This window comes from Rosa chinensis, chromosome 3 (assembly GCF_002994745.2).
Source record: "Rosa chinensis cultivar Old Blush chromosome 3, RchiOBHm-V2, whole genome shotgun sequence".
In the NCBI taxonomy this organism is placed as follows: Eukaryota; Viridiplantae; Streptophyta; class Magnoliopsida; order Rosales; family Rosaceae; genus Rosa; species Rosa chinensis.
The window spans coordinates 17,756,072-17,779,689 of record NC_037090.1 but is presented as its reverse complement, the minus strand read 5'-3'; the positions used below and the strand labels follow the sequence as shown (position 1 = coordinate 17,779,689).

The 23,618-nt window shown below is 42.3% G+C and overlaps 1 protein-coding gene across 1 annotated transcript; it reads left to right on the top strand.

Annotated features, from left to right (window-relative positions):
- Positions 1–1,896: 1,896 nt before the first annotated feature.
- LOC112194212 lies at positions 1,897–2,802 on the top strand. Its single transcript, XM_024334458.1, has 4 exons — positions 1,897–2,140; positions 2,252–2,334; positions 2,477–2,542; positions 2,659–2,802. The coding sequence occupies exons 1-4, from the start codon at positions 1,897–1,899 to the stop codon at positions 2,800–2,802; spliced, it is 537 nt and encodes a 178-aa protein (XP_024190226.1).
- Positions 2,803–23,618: the final 20,816 nt, after the last annotated feature.

The window sequence follows — 23,618 nt, the reverse complement described above, 5'->3', positions numbered from 1 at the left end:
CTACTCAACCCTGTAATATACATCATCAAAGTTTACCCTTATCTGTTTATTTTGTGCCCCTTTTCGATCTTTCTGAAGTAGTACCTAATTTGTGTCATGTCACTGCAGCCGTACACGGGGGTATTCCCGGATCCCTGCAGTGCTGACAACGATATCGATAATGCATTAGTGCTCCTGCGAAAAGAAATCTTCTAGCTATTAACTTAGAATTCATTTGTTACTGTTTTTGACAAAACACTTTTTAAGTTGTAGAAGCTATGCCAAATGAGTTTATACTCTAATTGTTGGAGCTAATAAATGGTCTTTTAACTTCAGAACAGATCGAAAGGGAGAACTGGGAGACTGTTTGAATTATCTTGCAATTGCCATTGATATGATGTTCAGCATTATGTGAAGGCAACCCATTGAATGGACAACCTGCAATTTTATCTCGCCATCCTGACCAGAAGTTTTACTCCCATGCATGTTCTCCGGAAACTTGGAAAGCAACAAGCTTGTTAAGATTGAGTTTGAGCTTGGTAACTGGATTCAGGGTTTCTTGTTGTACTTGCTGGGAATTCATCTTCCTATAATGCCTTGGTCAAGCACAGAACCAGGAATTAAATTTGAGGTGGGCTAAATTATTAGGGATCAATAGATTTAATTACTTATATCAAGAAATCGATAAATACTCAAATTCTAACATACATTCTAATTTCATCAAAAATTTCATTATAGAAGAGAAGTTAAAGTGTAATTCCTTCGCAAGGTTGAGAGAATGAGAATCAGTGCAGGAAAGAAGAGAGACCGACCCCTATAATAATGATGTGTAAAGAGAATTAGAGAAGTGAGAGTTGAGTATGAGAAATGCAAAACCGGGTAGAGAGAGGAGGAGACAGAAAACTGAAAAAGAGGAGAGAGAGGAGAAAAATTTTCTTTGTCTAGTTGTCTACTTGTTATTTGCAGACTACAACATATCTTAATCATACATATATATAATAATTTTTTCCCCCCAAAATGTTGGGGTGTGCTGCAGCCCACCCCTACATCCATGCCTGGCCTTGGTATTTTTTATGTATTCAAAAGAATTTATACTCAACTGGTTTTAATGTGATTTATTCCAGATGCTTGTGTGCTTTTCCATTGTGTTCTAGTAATTTATAGATAGTTTCATTTTTCTTCTTTCTCTTGACATTTGTACGTAGACAAATAATTACTGAAATCACCGAAGGGAAAGTTATTTAGACTCATATTGGTGCAAGGACTATATATGCAGCCTACTCACTTTTGGTATTCATCAATCTGTCTTGTTTTTTATATACTATGGAATTTATTATAATATTAAGACCCCTTAATTTGTTTTTGTAAAGTATAGAATTGATGGTTTTTTGCTTTATTCTGAAAGTCAGTCTCATCTTTCAGCTCACAAGTTATCTATGTATACATGCATGTTAAATAACATATGAGGCCAGAATGCTAGTTACCTAGCTTTGAATACAGAAGAGGAATTAATGCTTGGTTTGAATACAATGTATACATAGATAACTTGTGATTAATTATCAGTACTGTTAACAACGAAAGCTTGGTTTGGTCTGTTCATATTCCATATTCATGATCCTTGGAAATCCATCTATTAAATAATAGCCAATACAGGACTAAAAGGATGCTCAAAAGCCAATACCATAAAATAAATCAATTGAACAAATTAATCATAAGTGGCGGCTCTTTTTGGTTCAAGGAGCTGAAACAAATTAAATCTGCTTTCTGTAATTCCAGAAGTTAAAAAGCCAGCAGGCATTAGCTATATAAATCAACCAAGACCTTTGGTACTTGTCAGAGTTGATAGCTAGCTCATTATTCTTATATCATAAATGGCTGGAAAATGTCTTATTGGGAAGAAGGTTATTATCTCTGTTAATGGGGATGATGATGCATGGTGACTATGATAGTGTTTCCTGTCGCAGTGATGGCAATGACTGCGATAACGAAGACACTGGAAGCCATTGTGGCCTTTCACTACAGAAGCTGAATTTAGGACCAAGAAAGAAGCTTCTTGTTTTCAATCTCCATGGGTGTTTAATCAACAGGGTTTACCGGCACGACAGTCAGGCCAGAATTCCAAGTGATCGTAGTCCTGATGGCAGATATGGAAATCATCTAGGTACATAACTCGTAAGTACAAACTATAATTTCTTAAATGATTGGTTCAGCAATATTTCCTTTCACATTTCGTGTTCATTTTAATTTGACGCTTCTTTTCTTGGTGGGACAGTTTTTAAAAGACCTTTTGCAGAGGGGTTCATGCAATTCTGTTTTGAAAGATTTGAAATTGGCAATATAGTCTTCTGCCCAAGAGTTAGTGATCTAATTACTTATCCTTTTATTCATGTTCTTACCTAGCCTCGAGAGTTATATTCTTCGTAGTTCAGATAAGTAAGATTTATTATCATGGGACCTTTTCATTTTGTTTTGACCCTATAATGTGAATGATTAACAGGAAAATGTTGATGATATCTCGGAGTGTATGATGGGAAGACTGAGAAACAGGCTGTCATTTGTTTGGGCACACTCAACTAACTTTAAATATCTTAATTTAGAGATATATGGAACTCACTAGTATACTGGATGATATAAATCGATACTATAACTGTCAATTTCCTTTTTGTTAATCTTCAATAGGATCAAGTTGAATGCACTGAAACCGGGTTCAAGTTGGTAGAGAATAGATCGAAGCCCTTGTTTCTTAAAGAACTGAAGGAATTGTGGAAATATCTTGATTGGCAGTATTCTGAATCCGACACACTGTTGATTGATGGTAAGTAGGGATGGCAATGGGGCGGGTTGGAGATGAGGATTACAATACCATCTCCATCCCCGGAGTCATTCTCCACCCCCATCCCCGCCCCAATCCCAATAAAAATATATTAGAGATTCCCCGTTCTCATCCCCTCTGGGGACTAAGCCTCCAAACCCGCCCCAAATCTCCAATAAGAATTTAATAAATAAGATAATTTTTTCTCACATTGTCTTTTTTAAAATCAAAATCTACAACAAATAAAATTAAAACATGATTAAATTCATTAATCATAATTAGTGAGTGCAAAAGTCAAAACACCATTAAAGTAAAAGTGTAGCCATTAAAGTAAAGTAGTAAATATATATATTTGTGATTTATTTAATTTTTATAATATATATATATATATATATAAATTAATATATGTATATATTATTGAGGCGGGTTTGAGGATGGAGATCACATTACCATCCACGCCCCATCCCTCATCTTAGATAGCGGGGATTGGGGATCCCCATCCACATTCCCCATTTGTCTGCAAATTCTCCCTCCATTAGGGGCGGGTATCCAATGGAGCTCCGCCCCACTGGAGATTTTTGCCATCCTAAGCCTTGCAAGGCCCTACTCAATCCCGTAATGAATTAATTTCTTCCATTCTTATGTTCTGTCTTCTCAGTTTATTCTGTATGGGACTTTTCATGATGTCAAGTATTATTTATAGTGAGAAACTGTATCTGTTTGGTTCATGTAACAGCCTCACACACGGATATTCCTTGACTCCTACACAGCTGACAATGTCCATGACAATGCATTAGGTAATATCGAGAATCGTTGTATTTAAAGTTTTACTTTATATCCAAAAGGAGATCGAGTGATCTGTTTGATTTCTGGGAAACTATAAGCATGATCAAAGTTGTATATTTGAATTAGTTGTTTTAGCTAATAGCTGCTTTATGACCGTGTATTAATAGATCCAAAGAGATAGCTTGGAAAGTTTTTGGATGGACTTGCAGTAGCAAAGGATGTTCAGCTTTATGTGAAGGACAACCCGTTTGGTCAGCCTGCGATTTCACCGGACCATCCTGATTGGAATTTTTACTACACACTGTTCTCCGAACGCTGGGGAAATGACAAAAGCCTTGAGATTTTAATTGAATGAGTTCATGTGCTACTTCCTTATGGTCCTGGGCTCCTTGATATATCTTGAATAAAACAGCAGCTGGCTAACTGGCTTGATCATTTATTCATTTTGTTTAATATTAGCATTCCAAAATTATTTCTTCCTCATCCTTCAAGTTTAGCAAGTTAATGAGCTGTGCTTGTTTGTCTTCAAAATAGTGAAAATACACATATCGGCACTATTTATTATTATTATTATTATTATTATTATTATTAAAATCTGATATTAATCATCAAATACTACTTGCGTACTTGCTTAATAGTGGTTCAACAAAGAGAAACCAGCCCCTACAGCAGCAAGAGCTTAAGTTACACTAGCAGGACGCCCTATCTGTATTCACTATGCCAAAAAGGCCTTCAGACGACACACTTCAGACGACATAAGTTTTGTTTTATGTCGTCTGAGTTTTTCAGACGACATAATTTTTTTTCTGTCGTCTGAATATACACTAAAACCATACTGGTTTAATTTGGAAAAATGGTGAGCATTCAGACAACACATTTGTGTAGTTGTAGAAGGTGGTGATTTCCTATCTCAAATTTGGATAAATGGTGAGCATTCAGACAACACATTTATGTAGTTGTAGAAGGTGATGATTTCCTATCTCAAATTTGGAGGGATATCCAAAAATTGATTTGGTACTTTTCCCTCTCAAATAACCAAGCCCTAGTTGACTAGAAAATATTGTGACATTCAGACAACATTTAAATGTTGTCCGAGTGTGGAGCTTCTTTTAAAATTTTCTAATTATTTTGACCTGTGCTTATAGAGATCGACCTCGACCCTTCACTCATTCTCTCTCCTTCTCACTCGGGCTCTCTCAGCTCGACCTAGAAACCGTGAGGAAAACTCAAACACGAGCCCTCTCTCCTTCTCACTCAGCTCTCTCAGATCTCGATTCTCACTCTCTCGATTCTTTGTTGGCTAAGATTGAACTTCTTCATCATATTTCTATCAAATCTGGTCACTTCAGTAGAAGATCTACCAACTCTCTTCTCCTTCTCTCTCGCTCCCTTGTCTTTCCAAACCCTACTCTCCCTCTCCCTCTCCCTCTGTCTGTGTCTCCGAATCTCACATTCTCTCTCTACAATCCTCTCCGTCTCTCTCTGAAATTGACGGAGATGAAGTCTATCTGCGCCACAATTTCTTACGGGAGACGATGGAGCCGCCCCAGTAGGGTCTGGCAAGCCTCCGTGAAAGCATATAGCCACCAAGGAGAACGAGTCTCCGCCTTCAGATCTCCTCTATATGGCCTTGGATTCGAAGCCTTCGCCAGCGGCCAAGTTGAATAGTCTGTTGCCGCCACGGCCTTGAGATGCTTCCTGAGAACTCCGTCCATGGAGCCTTTGGAGAAAGTTGAGAACTTTGGCCGTCTTGCTCATTGGTTTTTTTCTCTGGCCAAATCAAGGTACAATTTTATTCACTTACACTGTGAATCTAGGGTTCTATGGTTGAGTTTTTCGTTTTTCGATCACTAATTTGGGCGATCTATGGTTATTTGTTTATTATACTTGAAAGTTCTTCAATTCTTCCCATGCTTTTCTTTATCAATTTTGATGCGATTGTTCTGGGTTTTCTGGGTTGTGTTTGAGGGTTCGTGTGTATTGCTATTGATCAAAACAGAGCTTTAACTATCTATAGTATCTGTAATGGGTTTGCTTTCCATTGTTTAGTTTCGTTTTAGTTTTAGTTTTAGCAGCACTGCATAACTGGGTTTGAGTCTCTATATTTTCATATCTGTCTTGATATTGGTTTACGGAAAGTTAAGAATTGAGATGGGTATTTGATGGGTTTGGGCTGAGTGTGAGTATTTCTTGAGATTGAAATACATATGCATTTGTTCTGATCCTTTTGTCTTTGCTGATTCATCTAGAATGGCACAAAAGACTCAATCAGCAAGCTAGTGTCAGACTCAATTTTCAGTAGATTTACTAGACTGCACTGGTAATCTTCTCGCTCTGTAGTGAAATCCATACGTTTCTGAAAAAAAGATAGTGCTACTGTCTACATTTTGGTTTAAATGCTTTTCAGTTTCTGAGTTCATTCTCGACGAGGTATGCGTAATTTAATCAAATGTATAATCGAGAAAAAGAATTAGAATACATATGAGTTGCTCATATGGACCTAACTCTTCATAGTCTTTTCATGTCTTTTTGTTTAATTGTATTCTCATTAACATGGGAAGGTGATTAACTAGGAGACTCGGTCTATCAAATTTCTTTTGCCTTCTTATGGTCTCAGATTCTTCTTAGTGGGTTCTGAATGGGAAAACTTAAGACCACAAATTAAGCATCTTGTTTGAGCCGAGCAGGTTTAGGTGTGTGTGTGTGTATTACAGAAATTAAGATGCTTGTAACATATATAAATGTATATAGAAGTATTGGCTGTATTGGCTGTGTGCTTGCCTTGGATGAAATTTGAATGATTGGCTTTTTCCTTGTGCTGTATGGAGTTCTTGTGTTATGTTCAGTCATAGCTTTCTACATTTTTTGCCTGCTTTTCTTCTTGTGATGCAACTCAGTTAGCAAGAACTAAATTAATGCAATTCTGATTCACAAAAAGCATTAGACTTTGTGAGTTTCCAAGGATTAGTCTCTGACTTTTCTGTTTCACATCTCTGATTGCATATTTCTTTGGTCATGATCATTATTTCTTTGGTCTTTTAATTGTCTTAGACATTGATTTTAGGTAGCAGAAGAGCTTTACCAATCTGGTTTCATCAGTTATCCTCGCACAGAGACCGATGGCTTCTCTCCAAATACTGATTTGCATGTTAGTAATTTCTTCTTTATAAACTTTTTTTTGGCACACATAAGCATACTTTTCAATTTTTATTGCCTTTGCTCTTGAGGTTTATAAATTTATGCCTTATCAAATGTAGCACCATATAATCTTTATCTTAATTATCTGCCTTATGTTAGTAATATATTATTAGCTTTGTGAGTAATGGATCGGTATTTCTTTGAGCTTGGCAATTGTACAAGAACAACAAGGGCATCCTGGATGGGATCATATGCACAGCGATTGTTGGACCCTGCTTCTGGGCTTTGGAGAAACCCTAGTATTGGTGGACATGATGACAAGGCCCATCCACCTATTCACCCAACCAAATTTTCTTCTGGAGAATCAGGATGGAGTCAAGATCACAATGTAAGTAGTCTAAGCATTCAATGGTGTTATAATGGTCATTGCATGTTCTTCAATTATAGTTTCATTTGATATAAGTTAAGATCTATTTTCTGTTTGTTGCTTTCTTAAATTTTATGTTCATTTTTGTTTTCAGCGACTGTATAAGCTGGTTGTTCGCCATTTTCTGGCATGTGTCTCACAACCAGCTGTAGGGGCTGAAACTATTGTTGAAATAGATATTGCTGGCGAAATGTTCTCTGCATCTGGGAGAGTGATACTGGCGGTGAGTTTTCCATTGTGTTCTTATGCCCTCTCCCTTCACTGTTTGGAGTCAAATTCGTGATGGTAATTTTTATTGAATTGCTAAAGAATCTTATATTTTTCTTAGGTCGCTGGCTAGGTGTTATGGTATTTGTGGTCAAAATGGTGTTATGGATTAGATGCAAATGTTGAAAATATGTAACCATTACATTCTTTGGAAACTTTTCTCTAGTGATTCGGCTGGCAATACCTTTTTTGAGGCTATAATTAATTTCAATTGTATGCTAGTCCCCTTTGAAACTTATACTAGTTTGGAGACAGGGACCCAAGTAATGGTCCAGTTCCAATGAAAGTTATTTCATTTATTGTTGTTCTCTCTCTTCTATTTTCTTCCTAGTAAATCTGTGTCAGTGGTACCAACTCTAGACTGAGAAGTTGAGTACCATCATTGTTGCGACTAGCTTTTTTGTCTTTCTTGCTGTATGTTTGATATGCTTCCACCGTGTCCATACAAGTGCACAACTGCATGCAATATACTAACTTCTGTCTTTATGTGTGGGTTTGACAATACATAATCTATAGTCTTGATCTGCTTGACAAATAAGTCGAGTGCTTCAGATTTTATACGACTCAATTGCTTTCTGTTGCTTCTTGCTATCTTATCTGTTATGTTATGTCTTTGATATGCGTTCATTGTGTCAATACAACTGCTGCAGTATCTGTCTATCTGTGAGGGGCTGACACTACATACTACATATAATGTTTATGTGGTTGGCAAATAATTGTAGTGTTTGAAATTTTATCTGAACCATTGCTACTGCTTTTGTATCAGAAAAATTACTTAGATGTGTATCGCTTTGAATCATGGGGAGGTTCACTGCTACCAACATATGCTGTTGGACAACAGGTTTGCTATTGATCATCCAACTAAGCTATGCATCTAAATTTATGATTAGAGTTTATGATTAGTTCACTGGAAGAGGAAGACAAACAACGATACGGTTGCAAGTAATATAAAAAAGATTTGGTATATAGTGTCATTATATGATGAACTAGATTTACATAGTTGATCAGAAGTTGGGATTTTTGTCTAATTCTTCAAGTCAATTACCAGCCTTAAAGTACTAATTCGGGTATTGCTGTTTTACCTCCACAAATGCAAATGTTTATGGGTTTAGTTATGCAATATGAAGTTTTCACTGAAAAGGGTTGTGACAGGAAGCAAATTAGTAAACCTGTATTGGTGATGGTAGCTTAGCTTTTTGGTTTTAGATAACCTCGGAAATGAGCTAGCTTTCAGCATTCTTTTTGGTCTTTCTATCATCCATCTTCCCCTAGATTTACTTAGTAATTCCTACAATACCTCAAAACCTTCAGATAAGCACTTGTAATTGTAAAAGGCATGTTAGGCTATGTTAGTTTTGACTTGTGTAGCAACTGCAGCTTATTTAGGCTTTAAGGAAAATGGAATTGTCTTCAGAAATCGAAGACAATTTAGGTAATTCAGCTTTTCTTTTACTTGTATTGTTCTCTTTACAGATGAGGACCGAGTTCTAGCAACTGTGAGGGTTCAGCCATCTCATGGTTAACTAACGGCATTTGTGGAACATCCTAGAATGAGCAGGCTGATCCCCAACTTCTTTTCCATTCAAATGGTAATTTATTTTCCACCCACTTTATTAACTGATCAGTAAAACTATACATTTCTACCTTAGTTATACCATGCTGGCCTTAATTTTCACTACATGCATATGGTTCTACCCTAGAGGCACATGATTTTGAATACAGGTATCTTAGATTTTAGTCTTATGAGGTGTTAGTGGAGCTTATTGAGATGTGGTTATGTCTTCTGAAAATACTGGTTCTTCCCTAACTTTATGTCTTTTATATGTCTGTAACTTGTCTGAGTTTCTTTTTACGTACCATTTGGATGTACTTGTTTGAAATTGTTTTTGGTTTTGGTTATGTTTGTTGAAGTTCGCTGCAATTAGTAGATTTTTGTGCTTTGTTTTGGTTGTTAGGTGTAGTTTGCTGAAACTATTTTTGGTTTTGGTTATGTTCGTTGGAGTCTGCTATTTAGTTTTGGTTTTGGTTAGTACTGACTCTTGAGTTTAAAGAGTCATTTTTGTCAGAACCTGCTGGGTTTTTTTTGTTTTGCTTAGGTGGTGTTTTGTCTATAGCATCACCTCAGTTATTTCCTTTTACTGAAACTACACGTGTGAATGTTTATCTAATTATATTTAGTGTGGCTATACTAACTCATAGTTTAATAACATCAATAGCTCAGAGTATGTGATAGTTATCTAGACATAAATGTACTAAAAGCACTAGCAAATATAACTTCATTCTATGTGCATATTATCTGCAGGGTTATGCATATATACTCACGCAGCCCGGAATACCTTCCGTTTTCTATGACCACTTCTATGATTCGGGTGATTCAATTCATGATCAGATTGTGAAACTGGTACAGCAGTGTAGCTAGGTAGTTCCTTTATTAACTTGTGTCTAGTAGATTCTTCATTCATTAAGCATTTGGACTTGTCTGCAGATTCAGATTAGTAGATATGAGACATTTTGAACTGATCGATGCTCATGATTAGGTTGTGTACATAAGACAATGGTGGATTAATAGAAATTGCAATGAATGATTTTGGATGTGGGTTTCATACTTTCATGAATGGGCAATTTTAATTTCCAGAATGCATGCATACCAATTGTAACAGGGGACTACTAATATGTGTTATCTCAAATTGCAAGCTACAACAAAAGCACACCAAAATGTGTGGTTGCAGCTGCACAAAAACAACACAAAACCCAATTGGAATTCTATTGTCCTTTTGGCATTGGTACAATAGAAAATTGCAAGCTACAACAAAAGCACACCAAAATGTGTGGTTGCAGCTAAACAAAAACAACACAAAAATCAAATAGAAGTCTATTGTCTTTTTGGCATTGGGACGACAGAAAATTGTAGTCTAAAGGGCAAAATAACAACATAAGTTAGATGAAAGTGTTGGCTAAAACGTATAATAACAACAAATAAGTGTGGTTGGAATCAATCACAGACAATATAAAAAGACCTCATAAAAGACCTTTCACACAACACTTAAGTGTCGTATGTATGTACCCTAGAACGACACTTAATTGTTCTCTGATGCTCTTTACGACCACATATAATTGTCGTTTAAAGTAAATTAGCACAACCTTTAAATGCTGTTGTATGAGATAAGACACTACATAAGAGTCTTCATATTTCTTATTTAAGGGCATTCAGACCACACAAATAAGTCTTGCAAATATGCTTCACACAATAGTATTTAAAAAATACTGTGGTTGTTTTGTTTATCAGACAATACAAAACTGTTGTTTGAATGCTTTTAAAGAAACAGATCACAATGTTCCCAAAATGCAAAACTCATCAGACGACACAAGATTTTTATTTTTTTATGTCGTCTGATGCCCCCAAGAGACGACACCGTACTAGACGACACATTTTTGTTCGTTCAGACGACAGAACAGTTCTGTCGTCTGATGCACTTTTTGGCATAGTGATTTGGTTGTAGAAACGGTTCAAACTGGCTAGTCTTTGAGAAGGGTCCGTATCAGCAATTCAGCATAGGTGCTTGTTGGCTTGTTGCTAGTGCCTTGAATACCTTCCAGATGGTTGTTCAAGTTGGGAGGGGGTCGGTGAAGGAGTATTGGTTCAAATTATGGATCCAACAGAAAAATTGGAAATTTGTTTACGGTTTATAAGGATTTGGGAATGAATTGGTTTTAATTGTGAAGTCCAAAATACTTTATCACAGTATCAAAACAGGTTGTCCCACGAGTATATGTCTCGCGGCCACACGGACTCTTATGTCACCCAATATAAATTATCCACGAGTAGGGCTTAAGAATTTGTCACGTGTGGGGGACATGTTGGTGATGACTTATCTAAAAAGATTAGGGAGAATATCACAAATGGGCATTGGTTACTCATCTTTTAAATATATCACTTTGATCCCTCAACTTTAACTCTGTTATTCACCTTTAGTCACTCCGTTAATTTTTTTGTAAAAAAAAAAACCCTTTTTGCCATAATATCAAAGATGTTTTAGAGAAACTGAATTTGAGAGGAATTTGCTGTGAATTTGAGAGGAATTTGCTGTGTATTCTCATTGATAATAGGGGCCTCTTTATATAGAGGATTACAATACATAGAATCTCAATCGTACAAGGAAAGTAATCGTACATTGAATAGGAATCTAAATCCTTCTAATCTAACTCTATTACTACTAGGTCAAGTAACCTAGAGTTTGGGCCAAACACAAATAGAGATATCCTTAAACACTCCCCCTTGTGTTGTCCAAACGTGGTGCTTCTCTCGTTGCCTCATTAAAAACCTTGCCGAGTAACAAAAACCCAGTGGGACAAAAATAACCTCGGTCGAAGGGGAAAAAGAGCACAACACACCCTTCACGTTTCGAGCTGATCATGTAGATATCTCCCCCTGATGTCTGCGCCTCCCCCTGATGACTACGATCATGGGAGTTCAGATAATTTCCGCAAGCCAATTCTTGCCACATGTTTCTCGAACGTGGATTTGGGCAATGACTTAGTAAATAAGTCTGCCTCATTGTCCTCAGATCGAACCTGGTTTACTTTGATCTTGAGGAGCTTCTGTTGTTGCTGATTGTAGAAGAATTTAGGCGATATATGCTTGGTGTTGTCGCCTTTGATGTAGCCTTGCTTCATTTGTTCAATGCAAGCAGCATTATCCTCATAAATGCTCGTTGGCTCATCTGTGGTAGACTTCAAACAACAATTGCTTCGAATATGCGTAACTATGGATCGAAGCCATATACATTCACGAACTGCTTCGTGAAGAGCAATAATCTCTGCATGATTTGAAGAGGAAGCGACTAAGGTCTGCTTTGTAGACCTCCAAGATATCGCGGTTTTTCCCATGGTGAAAACATAACCAGTTTGGGAGCGACCTTTGTGTGGGTCAGAGAGGTACCCAGCATCAGCAAAACCTTCCAAAACACTTATATCGTTTTGGGATGGGGAGAGGGAACGCAGTCCACCATGTGTGGCGTTCCTGGCACTTGATGGGTCCGAATCCATCTTCTTTCTGTAGGGATAGAACAAGCCCATATCGATCGTACCACTTAGGTATCGAAAGATATCTTTAACACCAATCCAATGGCGTCGTGTAGGCGCAGAGCTATATCTAGCTAGCAAGTTCACAGCGAATGAGATATCCGGTCTTGTGCATTGTGCTAAGTACAATAATGCGCCTATTGCACTTAGGTAGGGCACTTCTGCCTCTAGCACTTCTTCATCGTCATCTTTTGGACGAAATTGATCTTTCTTTGGATCAAGACTACGGACGACCATTGGGGTGCTTGAAGGCTTAATCTTATCAGTGTTGAAACGCCTAAGCATCTTTTGGGTATAAGCTGATTGATGAATCAGGATACCATCTCTACAGTGCTCAAGTTCTAAACCGAGGCAAAACCGTGTTTTCCCAAGATCTTTCATCTCAAATTCGGATTTCAAGTGTTCAGCGGTTTCCCTTAACTCTTTAAGGGTGCCAATTATGTTCATGTCATCGACATAAACCGCTACTATTGCAAATCCGGAACTTGTCCCTTTTATGAACACACATGGGCATAGTTCATTGTTGACATATCCCTTTCCAATCAAGTAGTCACTTAGACGGTTATACCACATCCGTCCGGATTGTTTCAATCCATATAGTGAGCGTTTCAATCTAATTGCAAACGCGCTCCGTGGTTTAGAGCCACTTGATTTGGGTAACTGAATTCCGTCTGGAATCTTCATGTATATTTCTGTATCTAGATCCCCATATAGATACGCAGTAACCACATCCATAAGCTGCATGTTCAGTTTTTCGGAAACCACCAAACTGACAAGGTAGCGGAACGTTATGACGTCCATTACGGGAGAATATGTCTCCTCGTAGTCGATTCCAGGGCGTTGTGAGAAACCTTGCGCCACAAGGCGAGCTTTGTACCTTACAATCTCGTTTTTCTCATTACGCTTTCTAACGAATACCCATTTGTGACCAACTGGTTTGGTGTTGGGCGGTATTGGCATAACTGGTCCGAATACCTTTCTTTTCGCTAGAGAATCAAGTTCTGCCTGGATCGCATCTTTCCACTTTGGCCAATCGGCTCTACGTTGGCATTCATCAACGGAGCGTGGTTCGATGTCATCGGTCTCAATAATCTCACGCGCCACTGAATACGCGAATACATCATCAACGATGATGGAGTTTCTTTCCCACGTCCCATGTACACTAGTGTAATTAACAGAGATCTCTACGTTCTCAGGGATAGGTTCTGACAATGAGGCGTCCCCCAAAGATGTCTCTTGGACATAACCATAATCCGGAACATTGTCATGGGACGGATTTTGAGTATCGATGATCAAAGGATTTGTTTGTCCCTCGTTCGCTCTCTTTCTAGGGCGAGTATCCTTCGAACCAATCGGTCTACCGCGCTTTCTTGTGGGACCTGCGGCCATAGATGCCACATCATTGCCATGTTGGGCAATGGCCCCATCTCCTGGTGTCACAGGAGAGGCGTGATATCCATTATTTGGGACATCGATCCTTGCAGGCACGTTTGCAGCAGGTATGTGTGATCTCGTCACTTTGGCAACATCAAAAAACGCATCAGGCAGAGTGTCTGCTACGTTCTGGAGCTCGATTATTCTTCGTACTTCAAGTTCGGACTGTGCGGTACGGGGATCGAGATGAGACATAGTGGGAACAGACCACGACAATTCCTGTCGTTCCTGTTGAACATATGTGTTCTTATCTCCCCCTAACGATGGGAAGACTGTCTCATCAAAGTGACAATCCGCAAATCTAGCGGTAAAGAGATCGCCTGTCAAGGGTTCAAGGTAGCGGACTATCGCTGGAGATTCATATCCAACATAAATGCCCATTCGTCGTTGTGGACCCATCTTAGTACGATGTGGCGGCGTAATAGGCACATAAATGGCACACCCAAAGATGCGTAAGTGCGAGATATCAGGCTCGTATCCAGTCACTAGCTGTAACGCAGAGTAAGATTGGGTGGTAGTGGGTCGTAGACGAATTAGCGTCGCTGCATGCAATATTGCATATCCCCAAGCAGAAACAGGGAGATTGGTGCGCATAACCAATGTCCGTGCTATCATTTGTAGTCGTTTGATAGCGGCTTCTGCGAGACCATTTTGGGTATGAACATGGGGAACTGGATGTTCTACATCAATCCCCAGTGACATGCAATAGTCATCGAATGTCTTTGATGTAAACTCCCCAGCATTATCAAGTCGAATTGACTTAATAGGATGGTCAGGGTAGTGAGCCCGTAGACGGATAATCTGGGCGAGGAGTTTAGCATAAGCAGCATTTCGAGTGGACAGTAGCGCGACATGTGACCAGCGTGTCGATGCATCAACCAATACCATAAAATATTTAAAAGGTCCGCATGGTGGTTGAATTGGTCCACAGATATCCCCTTGGATCCTCTGTAAGAACGGAATGAGTATTTTGGGATCCTTTGCGTAGGACGGTCTCGGTCCTAATTTCCCGAAGGAACAGGCTTTGCAGAAAGAGCGAGGGGCCTTAGAAGCAACCAATGAGGATTTTGGTTGGGCCTGAGCGTCTGTAGCGCTATTAGAAGCAAAGTGTGTGACTACATCTCCCATTATGGCGTTAGAGCCATGGAAATTAGTGTGTGTGGCGTCATGGCCACTAGGAGGAATAACCATGGCGTTATGCTCATGGTTGGCGCCATTAATGGCGTCACCACATGGGACTTGGGCGGCCCTATGGCTCCCCAAGACGGCTGCAGCTCCAGATGCTGCAATTGTTGCGGTCTTGCTAAGTCCTGGAATCAATTTTCGATTCTTGCTTCTTCTCACTCTAAAGAATGGATGTCCGTGTGAAGTCTTTAGTATACGGAGCATCATATCACGACCAGGATGTCCTAGTCGGTCATGCCAAAGCCAATATGTGTCTGAATCCAAGAGATCTTCTCTTATGACATTATTGGATTCAATAGGTCGAATTGTAGTGACATAAAGTCCACTAGATTGACACATAAGCTTCTCTAAGATGCGCTTTCTTCTGCAATCATTAGAGGTAATGCAAAGGAATTCTATTCCGTTCTCACTATGCGTTTCCGCATGGAATCCGTTGGCTCTAATATCTTTGAAGCTCAATAAGGTTCGATTCGCCTTAGGAGCGTAGAGAGCTTCAGTGACTTTAATCAAGGTGCCATTGGGCAAAAGGAATTGGGCCATTCCATGTCCTTGAACTAAACTTGATGGCCCAGCCATCGTAGTCACAGATGAATATGCAGGCAACATCTCCAAGAATAATTGCCTATGTCGTAGAATGGTGTGCGTAGTCGCACTATCCGCAAGACATTGAAGTTCATCCATTCCTAAAAGAAAAGCTCGTAATTAAAAAAAGGAGTCATAAAGAAAAGAACTCAACTTTTATTAATAAGCCAAACGGAATTACATCATCGTTTCTTTAACCAAAGGTGTACATACCTCCAATAATATGGAGTATTTACTACATCACCAAGCATAAGTAACACCTACTTTGGGACATCCACAAGACATGGCAAAGCCCAACCGAGACATGCATCGTGTAGCCCTATGTTCGGGCTACGCGGCGGTATCCGGAAGTCGCAAATCCGCCACCGGGAAGCCACCTTTCCGCCCTTGCCAAGATGCCCCCATAACATAGCTTTCTACATGTTAAATAGACTAGAATAGTAACTTTCCTTGTCCCACATCGAAGAACAAGTAAATGAGAAGCATTCCTTCATCTATAAAAGGAATGCCTCCTCCCACAACTCAACACATTCATTACATCTCTTGTAATCTTGTTAGGCCGCAAGGCTCGACACACTAGTATAGCTTTCAAGTGGACGTAGTCTCCCGCTCATGCGGAGGCGAACCACTATACTTCGCTTGTGTCGTTCTCTCTCTCTCTCTATCTCTTACTTATCGTTAATTAGATCCCCAACGGATCCAAGCATTAACATTGGCGCCGTCTGTGGGAAGCCAACACAAAGGCTTCGTCACCTACCACGAACTTTGACCCGAAAATGTCGAGTCGACGCTCATTCAACATCAAAAGGGGTCCGGTCAACGCCCGGAGGGTCCGGTCAACGCCCAGCGGAGTCGGTCAACGCCCGGCGGGGTCGGTCAACGCCCAGCGGGTCCGGTCAACGCCCAACATGGCTGGTCAACGCCCGGCGGAGTCGGTCAACTCCCATCAGGGGCCGGTCAACGCTGAGGGAGGAAAAAGTCAACGCTGGCTGAAAAAAAAAAAAAAAAAAAAAATTCTGGTACAAATTTGCTCTAGACACCCAGAAAAACTCTCTGGGCACCCAGAACCATTTTCAAAGTCTTCAGCGCTAGCTTTTCCCGCCAAACTTCCATCTCCTTGTCGCACCCACTACCTGCAACTGCTCCGCCAGGCTTCGCATGCACGCTGGCGCTTCACAGCTCGCAGCCCACTCCCCAACGCTCCGCTAGCACCTCTGCTAGCTGCTGCAGACTACCCGGCTCTCTTCCGCCCAACCCGCCGGCAAAGCTTCTTCCGCTGCACAGCGCTCCGCTCCGCTGAGTTCCAAAGCTCCGCCACACTTTGACCATCCGCCGAACTCTTCAGCCACCGCCGGACTCTTCGGTCTCCGCCGGACTCTTGAGCACCAGCGGAAAAACCTCCGCCCACCAAGACAATCTCCGCTTGGCAACCTCCGACCAAGCTCCTCCGCCGAACTTCTCCTTTGAGTTTCACCGCCAGGCCTGGCAGCTCTGCCAAGTCCGACAACAGCTTCCGCCAGGAAATCCTCCGCTGACCCGAGCTTCCTCCGCTAAGCACCATCAGCGGCACTTTCCTCCGCTAATCCCCGTCAGCGGCAACTCTCCCGCTAGGCTCGATGGCTTCTTGTGCTCATTCTCGTTCACTCATCATCATCGACCTCGATGTCTGCAGTTCCAGAATGTGCAGCGGCCACCCAGCGGCACCAGCCACCTCCGCTGAACCTTGCCTCCGCTGGGCTGCACACCTCCGCCGAGCTTCGGGCCTCCTTCGAGCTCTACGTCCCCGCTGACCTCCAGGTCTGGACACCCAGAGATCCACTGTGGACACCCACTCTTCAATCATCATCGGCGGCAACAATCACCGCCAAGTTTCTTCCGCTCAACTCCGGCAACAATCAGCGGCAACCTCAAAGCTTCCTCCGCTGAGTTTTTCGGTTAAACAAAACCTCCGCCAAGAACCCATGATCTTCAAGCACCGCCGGCCAAATGCTCCGCTCCGCTGAGCATCACCGCCAGCCAGGCCTCCGCAAAACTGCAGCTCCACTAGGCAAAGCTCTGAGAACCGCCAGAACGTTGTCTGCTGCATACCAAAATCTCCTCACCTAAACGTTGATCAACGCCTGGAGCTGGAAAACTGGAAAGTCTTCTTTCTGCAAAGCTGCAAAACAGATGAGTTTTCTCTCGGTTCTGCAAAGCTAAAGCATATAAACATATATATGCATACTATATTCGTCCAAGGCATATATAATATTATATATATGTTTGATATATGCTACACGTGGCACTTGACCGACAATACCCAAATAACGCAGCCACATAATTGATATGCACATGCTCCTTGAAAAATCTAGGCGGTGTACCTACGACATGCATGATGCCTCTGGGCAAAGCATGCTTGGTTTTCATTCATAGGCTCCCATACTTGTAATAATATAATATCATGTCCCAACTGCTATTGACACATACAAATAGCACTCAGCTTACCTTTTTAAATATTATATCCCAATTAATATATGCATGCCTACATACACGTACCTTCTATATATGTACAAGCATATTGATTGACCATGCATGCTCTCAATCAACTCTACCATAGTAGAACTAACTTATCAACATGTTCGAATGTGTCAAGGCATTGAAATTACGCTTCTGCACATGCATCCTTCCTAATTTATGAGCTACCAGTTAGATGGTCACACGTTTAACAAATATGTGCTATGATACCCATGCTCTTATCTAAGCTCAGTATGCCATGATCACACGGTAGATCAATTTTCATCTTTCTACCTCACCTAAATTCAAACATAATGCAAACTTGCATCTGTACATGCTCATGAAATTCAGGTCTTTCATGTCAAGTAGTACCATACATATTTATGATGCAACATGATTCAAACATGCGTACAAGATTATATGTTAATCATCTACACTTCATCTTGTATTAGGGAAGCATAATCACCGATCACCCCTCTAATTAGCAAAATCATTATCCTTCTACTATGGTGCTTCGCCGATGCAATGGAGCGTCATGCTCGGACAACTCCGCTAGCCTCCAAATCAGCATAAGATAAGTAACTATATCTTATCTTTTACGCTCTTACAATTAGAGCTACTACCATGCTACTACCATGCCAATACCATGCTTTTACTACTTCTAAGCATGCCTACAATATATCACACTTGATATGCTTTTACATGCTTCCATAAACTTTTAAGCATGCCTACAACATTTCGTAGATTTGGCAACACTTTCTAGGTCTCACATGCTAGATATGCCATGCTTCGTATACCGATCTCAAACGATCTCTAAGCAAGTTTACAATAATACAATGTTATTAGCATCCACATTACAAGTACATGCTATACACATATGCCATGCTTCTATTTTAAATTGCAAAATTAAATAAGTATGGGACACTCAAACAAAATTTTATTACTTGCTCTATGTGTTTATCATTTTTCATTCAACCGCCAAGCGGTAAGGCAACGCCTCATCATGACAATGACCGCTACGCGGCATTGCAGTCAAGTTTCTCTTTCGAGAAAACAGCTAGGGACTAGTTAACACAGCCCACGGCAGCCATTGATCCGGCAGTTAACCCCGATGCTTGGGTATCTAAGATTGGGCTCGCTACCCAACACCCTCTGCTCCGCGCAGCTCCCCTCATCAAACAATTTTCCGACCATACGGAGGTCTATAGCCAGGAGTGGGGGACTCCCTGGCGGGCCTAGCAGGGGCCCACCCGAAAGGGCAAAAGCGTTCGCTCCAACCAATTCTAGATGGACGACGCACTCGCACTAATTATGCTTGATATACGGCACGAAGCTACGCTTTGGTATCAACCCGCGAGCACACCCTCCTTGACTGGGGACTTCGGGACTTATACATACAGCCCAGCATAATTAGCAACGGCAACGCTCATGCCTCAGGGCATCACCATCGAGCTACCCGTTAGTGCCTCAGCGGCACCGCCGGGCTTTCGGGCTCATGCTTCAGCGGCACCGCCGAGCTTCCGCTCATGCCTTCCCGGCACCCCGAGCTTCCGCTCATGCCTTCCCGGCACCCCGAGCTTCCGCTCATGCCTTCCCGGCAACCCTTGAGCTTCCGCTCACGAGCTTCCGCTCATGCCTTCCCGGCAACCCTTGAGCTTCCGCTCACGAGCTTTCCTCTCATGCCTTCCCGGCACCCCGAGCTTCCGCTCATGCCTTCCCGGCAACCCTTGAGCTTCCGCTCACGAGCTTTCCGCTCATGCCTTCCCGGCACCCCGAGCTTCCGCTCATGCCTTCCCGGCAACCCTTGAGCTTCCGCTCACGAGCTTCCGCTCATGCCTTCCCGGCACCCCGAGCTTCCGCTCATGCCTTCCCGGCAACCCTTGAGCTTCCGCTCACGAGCTTTCCGCTCATGCCTTCCCGGCACCCCGAGCTTCCGCTCATGCCTTCCCGGCAACCCTTGAGCTTCCGCTCACGAGCTTTCCGCTCATGCCTTCCCGGCACCCTTGAGCTTCCGCTCACGAGCTTTCCGCTCATGCCTTCCCGGCACCCTTGAGCTTCCACTCACGAGCTTTCCGCTCATGCCTTCCCGGCACCCACGAGCTTCCGCTCACGAGCTTCCGCTCATGCCTTCCCGGCAACCCCCGAGCTTCCCGCTCATGCCTTCCCGGCAACCCTGACTTTTCCTCTCATGCCTTCCCGGCACCCCGAGCTTCCGCTCATGCCTTCCCGGCACCCCGAGCTTCCGCTCATGCCTTCCCGGCAACCCTTGAGCTTCCGCTCACGAGCTTTCCGCTCATGCCTTCCCGGCACCCTTGAGCTTCCGCTCACGAGCTTTCCGCTCATGCCTTCCCGGCACCCTTGAGCTTCCGCTCACGAGCTTTCCGCTCATGCCTTCCCGGCACCCACGAGCTTCCGCTCACGAGCTTCCGCTCATGCCTTCCCGGCAACCCCCGAGCTTCCCGCTCATGCCTTCCCGGCAACCCTGACTTTTCCGCTCATGCCTGCCCGGCAATCCTCGAGCTTTACACTCATGTCTACTCGACACACAACACGTTAATGGAACATTGAATTCTTCTACCATCTGTCGCCCGTGACAAATTGAATTCTTTTCGCGTTCCATTAACACGAGCGACAACCAAAACAAACTTAAGCGTTCACGTATTCATCATTCACGAATTACAAACGTTTACCTTCGCAGCGCTCATACAACTTACATTTATCATATGCTCACACGACCATACGCGCTCTCGAGTTTGTACGTCATATTTGATCGTACTCGGCGCCATTCGCATGTATACATCAACATGTATCACGCACCCCATACGTTCATATATGCCAACGCATATCATTGCAACTCACATTTGTTGCCCAATGCAACGAGCATTCTACATATGCCTGTTTTTTGTCTTTGTTGTGCAGGTTGACGAGTCCCTTCTTGCTTACGGAGTTCGGGGACTTGTGGGCTCCGTACCGCCCGGTTACTTATGCTTGATGACTTCATGATTTGAACTCCCCAACCAAGAAGCTACTCTTACTCGGGGACTTCGGGGACTTGTACATACCTCCAATAATATGGAGTATTTACTACATCACCAAGCATAAGTAACACCTACTTTGGGACATCCACAAGACATGGCAAAGCCCAACCGAGACATGCATCGTGTAGCCCTATGTTCGGGCTACGCGGCGGTATCCGGAAGTCGCAAATCCGCCACCGGGAAGCCACCTTTTCGCCCTTGCCAAGATGCCCCCATAACATAGCTTTCTACATGTTAAATAGACTAGAATAGTAACTTTCCTTGTCCCACATCGAAGAACAAGTAAATGAGAAGCATTCCTTCATCTATAAAAGGAATGCCTCCTCCCACAACTCAACACATTCATTACATCTCTTGTAATCTTGTTAGGCCGCAAGGCTCGACACACTAGTATAGCTTTCAAGTGGACGTAGTCTCCCGCTCATGCGGAGGCGAACCACTATACTTCGCTTGTGTCGTTCTCTCTCTCTCTCTATCTCTTACTTATCGTTAATTAGATCCCCAACGGATCCAAGCATTAACAAAAGGAAATCTAATCCAATAAACTAGTTAATGCAAAACAATGGTAGTCGTCTAACTCCTTTCGGTAATTCCAATGTAAATGTGACCAGGTGAGTAGAGAGATGTCGGTGGAGCGAGGCTCACTTAAGTACCACTGATCTCAAAACCTTCCTAGACATCACACTCACATTGGATGCGCCTACTTTGAAGAAAGACTAATAGCATTGGCATCTACTACAAAAATAATATGGCAATTGCCTACATCTCTTGGAAATAGAAAGACTTAATCAAAATCGCCAGTTTCTGGGTCTTGATCCTTGTAGTCTTCCACCCTTAGATCGAGATGTCCATCTTGACCTTCTTGTTCCATGTAATGTGCCTCCCTTGCTTCACGATACATCTTGTATGAGTTTGCAACATTCTGGGATGCAGTACACTTCTTTGCCCAATGTCCACTTAATCCACATCTGAGACAAGCATCATTATGGTCAGATTCCCTTGATCGAGGCGCTCTGGGGGCGTTTTGTAGACGGTTATTGCCTTTGGTGGCGTTACTACCATAACCGGAGGCTTGGCCTCTCTCTCTCTTTACACGTTTACCTCCACGGTTCCGTGTACGCCTATCTTGGCGATTTCCTTCCTCTTTAGGGCGAGAATATGGACCAGAACGTCCAGAATTATCCCTATTCTTAGGGTTTCGCTCCTTGCGTCCTCCCTTGGGGGCGCGACTATAATTAGACTCCGGAATTGACTTGGTTCCCACAGGTCTAGAGTTATAGTTCTTCACAAGTATGTTGTCGTGCTTTTCAGCTACGTTCATGGCGCCAATTAGCTCATGAAATCTTGTGATGCGTCTAGCATTGACATCAATTCGATAGTTTTTGGCTATCATCAATGCAGAGACGGGGAAGGTGGAGAGAGTCTTCTCAATCAACATCGTATCAGTGATGTTCTGCCCACAGAATTCCATCATAGACTTGATACGAAGTGCTTCTGAATTGTAGTCAAGTACAGACTTGAAATCACAGAAGCGGAGGCTATGCCATCTCACTTCTAAGTCTGGAAGCAGGGAATCACGGACGTTGCCAAAACGCTGCTCGAGTTCCACCCATAGTTTTCTTGGGTCTTCCTCATTGAGGTACTCATTTTGGAGCGCGTCATTCATGTGCCTTGTCATGAGAATGATGGCTTTAGCTTCATTCGCCTCTCTCGCAGCTCTATTTGCTTCAAAAGCAGCAGCTTGTTGAGGAGTACGTACGTCCTGACTTGGCTCTTGGATCGTACTTAGGATCCCATCAGCCTTAAGATGCTGGCGCACATCACGGACCCACTTGTGGTATCCTGCGCCCGTTGTCTCTAGTGGAGCGAAGCTCAACTTGTTCAGGTTATTCATCCTGAAAAACAACAAGAAAATAGGGTTAGTTTCGGAGCGAAGAAGGCTACCACGAAAAACTATATAATTTCTGAGCGTAGTCGCTTCCAAGAAATTAGGGATTTTTCTGAGCGTAGTCGCTTCCAAGAAAATCCGATTCCAAGAGGGGTTTTGGATTAGATCGAAACGACGATGTATGTGGTCGATCGTTTTCTTCTCAACAAACTCTAAGTTTGGAGGACTCTACAAGCTCCAAGCTTGGAGTGAGCACGAACCCCCACAGTTCGGCTATTGGTCTCCCCTATGAAGAAGAAAGGGGGGTAGAAGAAGGGATGTTGGAAGTCCCCGAGAAAAGAAGAGGAAATTAAAAAAACTTCAAAAACGGGAACTTTTAGAAAAGTTTACCTTGAAAAATAGCCGGAAATCTTGACCGGAAAAAACTACTGTAGATGGCCGGAAAAAGGTCACCGGAGGTCGCCGGAAAAGTGGCCGGAAATTGGTGGCCGGCGGTGGTGGCCGGAG

Coding starts and splice junctions, on each gene's coding strand:
- LOC112194212 (XM_024334458.1), top strand. CDS start 1,897: ATGGGGATGATGATGCATGGTGACTATGATAGTGTTTCCTGTCGCAGT. Junction 2,335..2,476: donor ATATAGTCTTCTGCCCAAGA/GTTAGTGATCTA, acceptor AATGATTAACAG/GAAAATGTTGATGATATCTC. Junction 2,543..2,658: donor ACAGGCTGTCATTTGTTTGG/GCACACTCAACT, acceptor AATCTTCAATAG/GATCAAGTTGAATGCACTGA.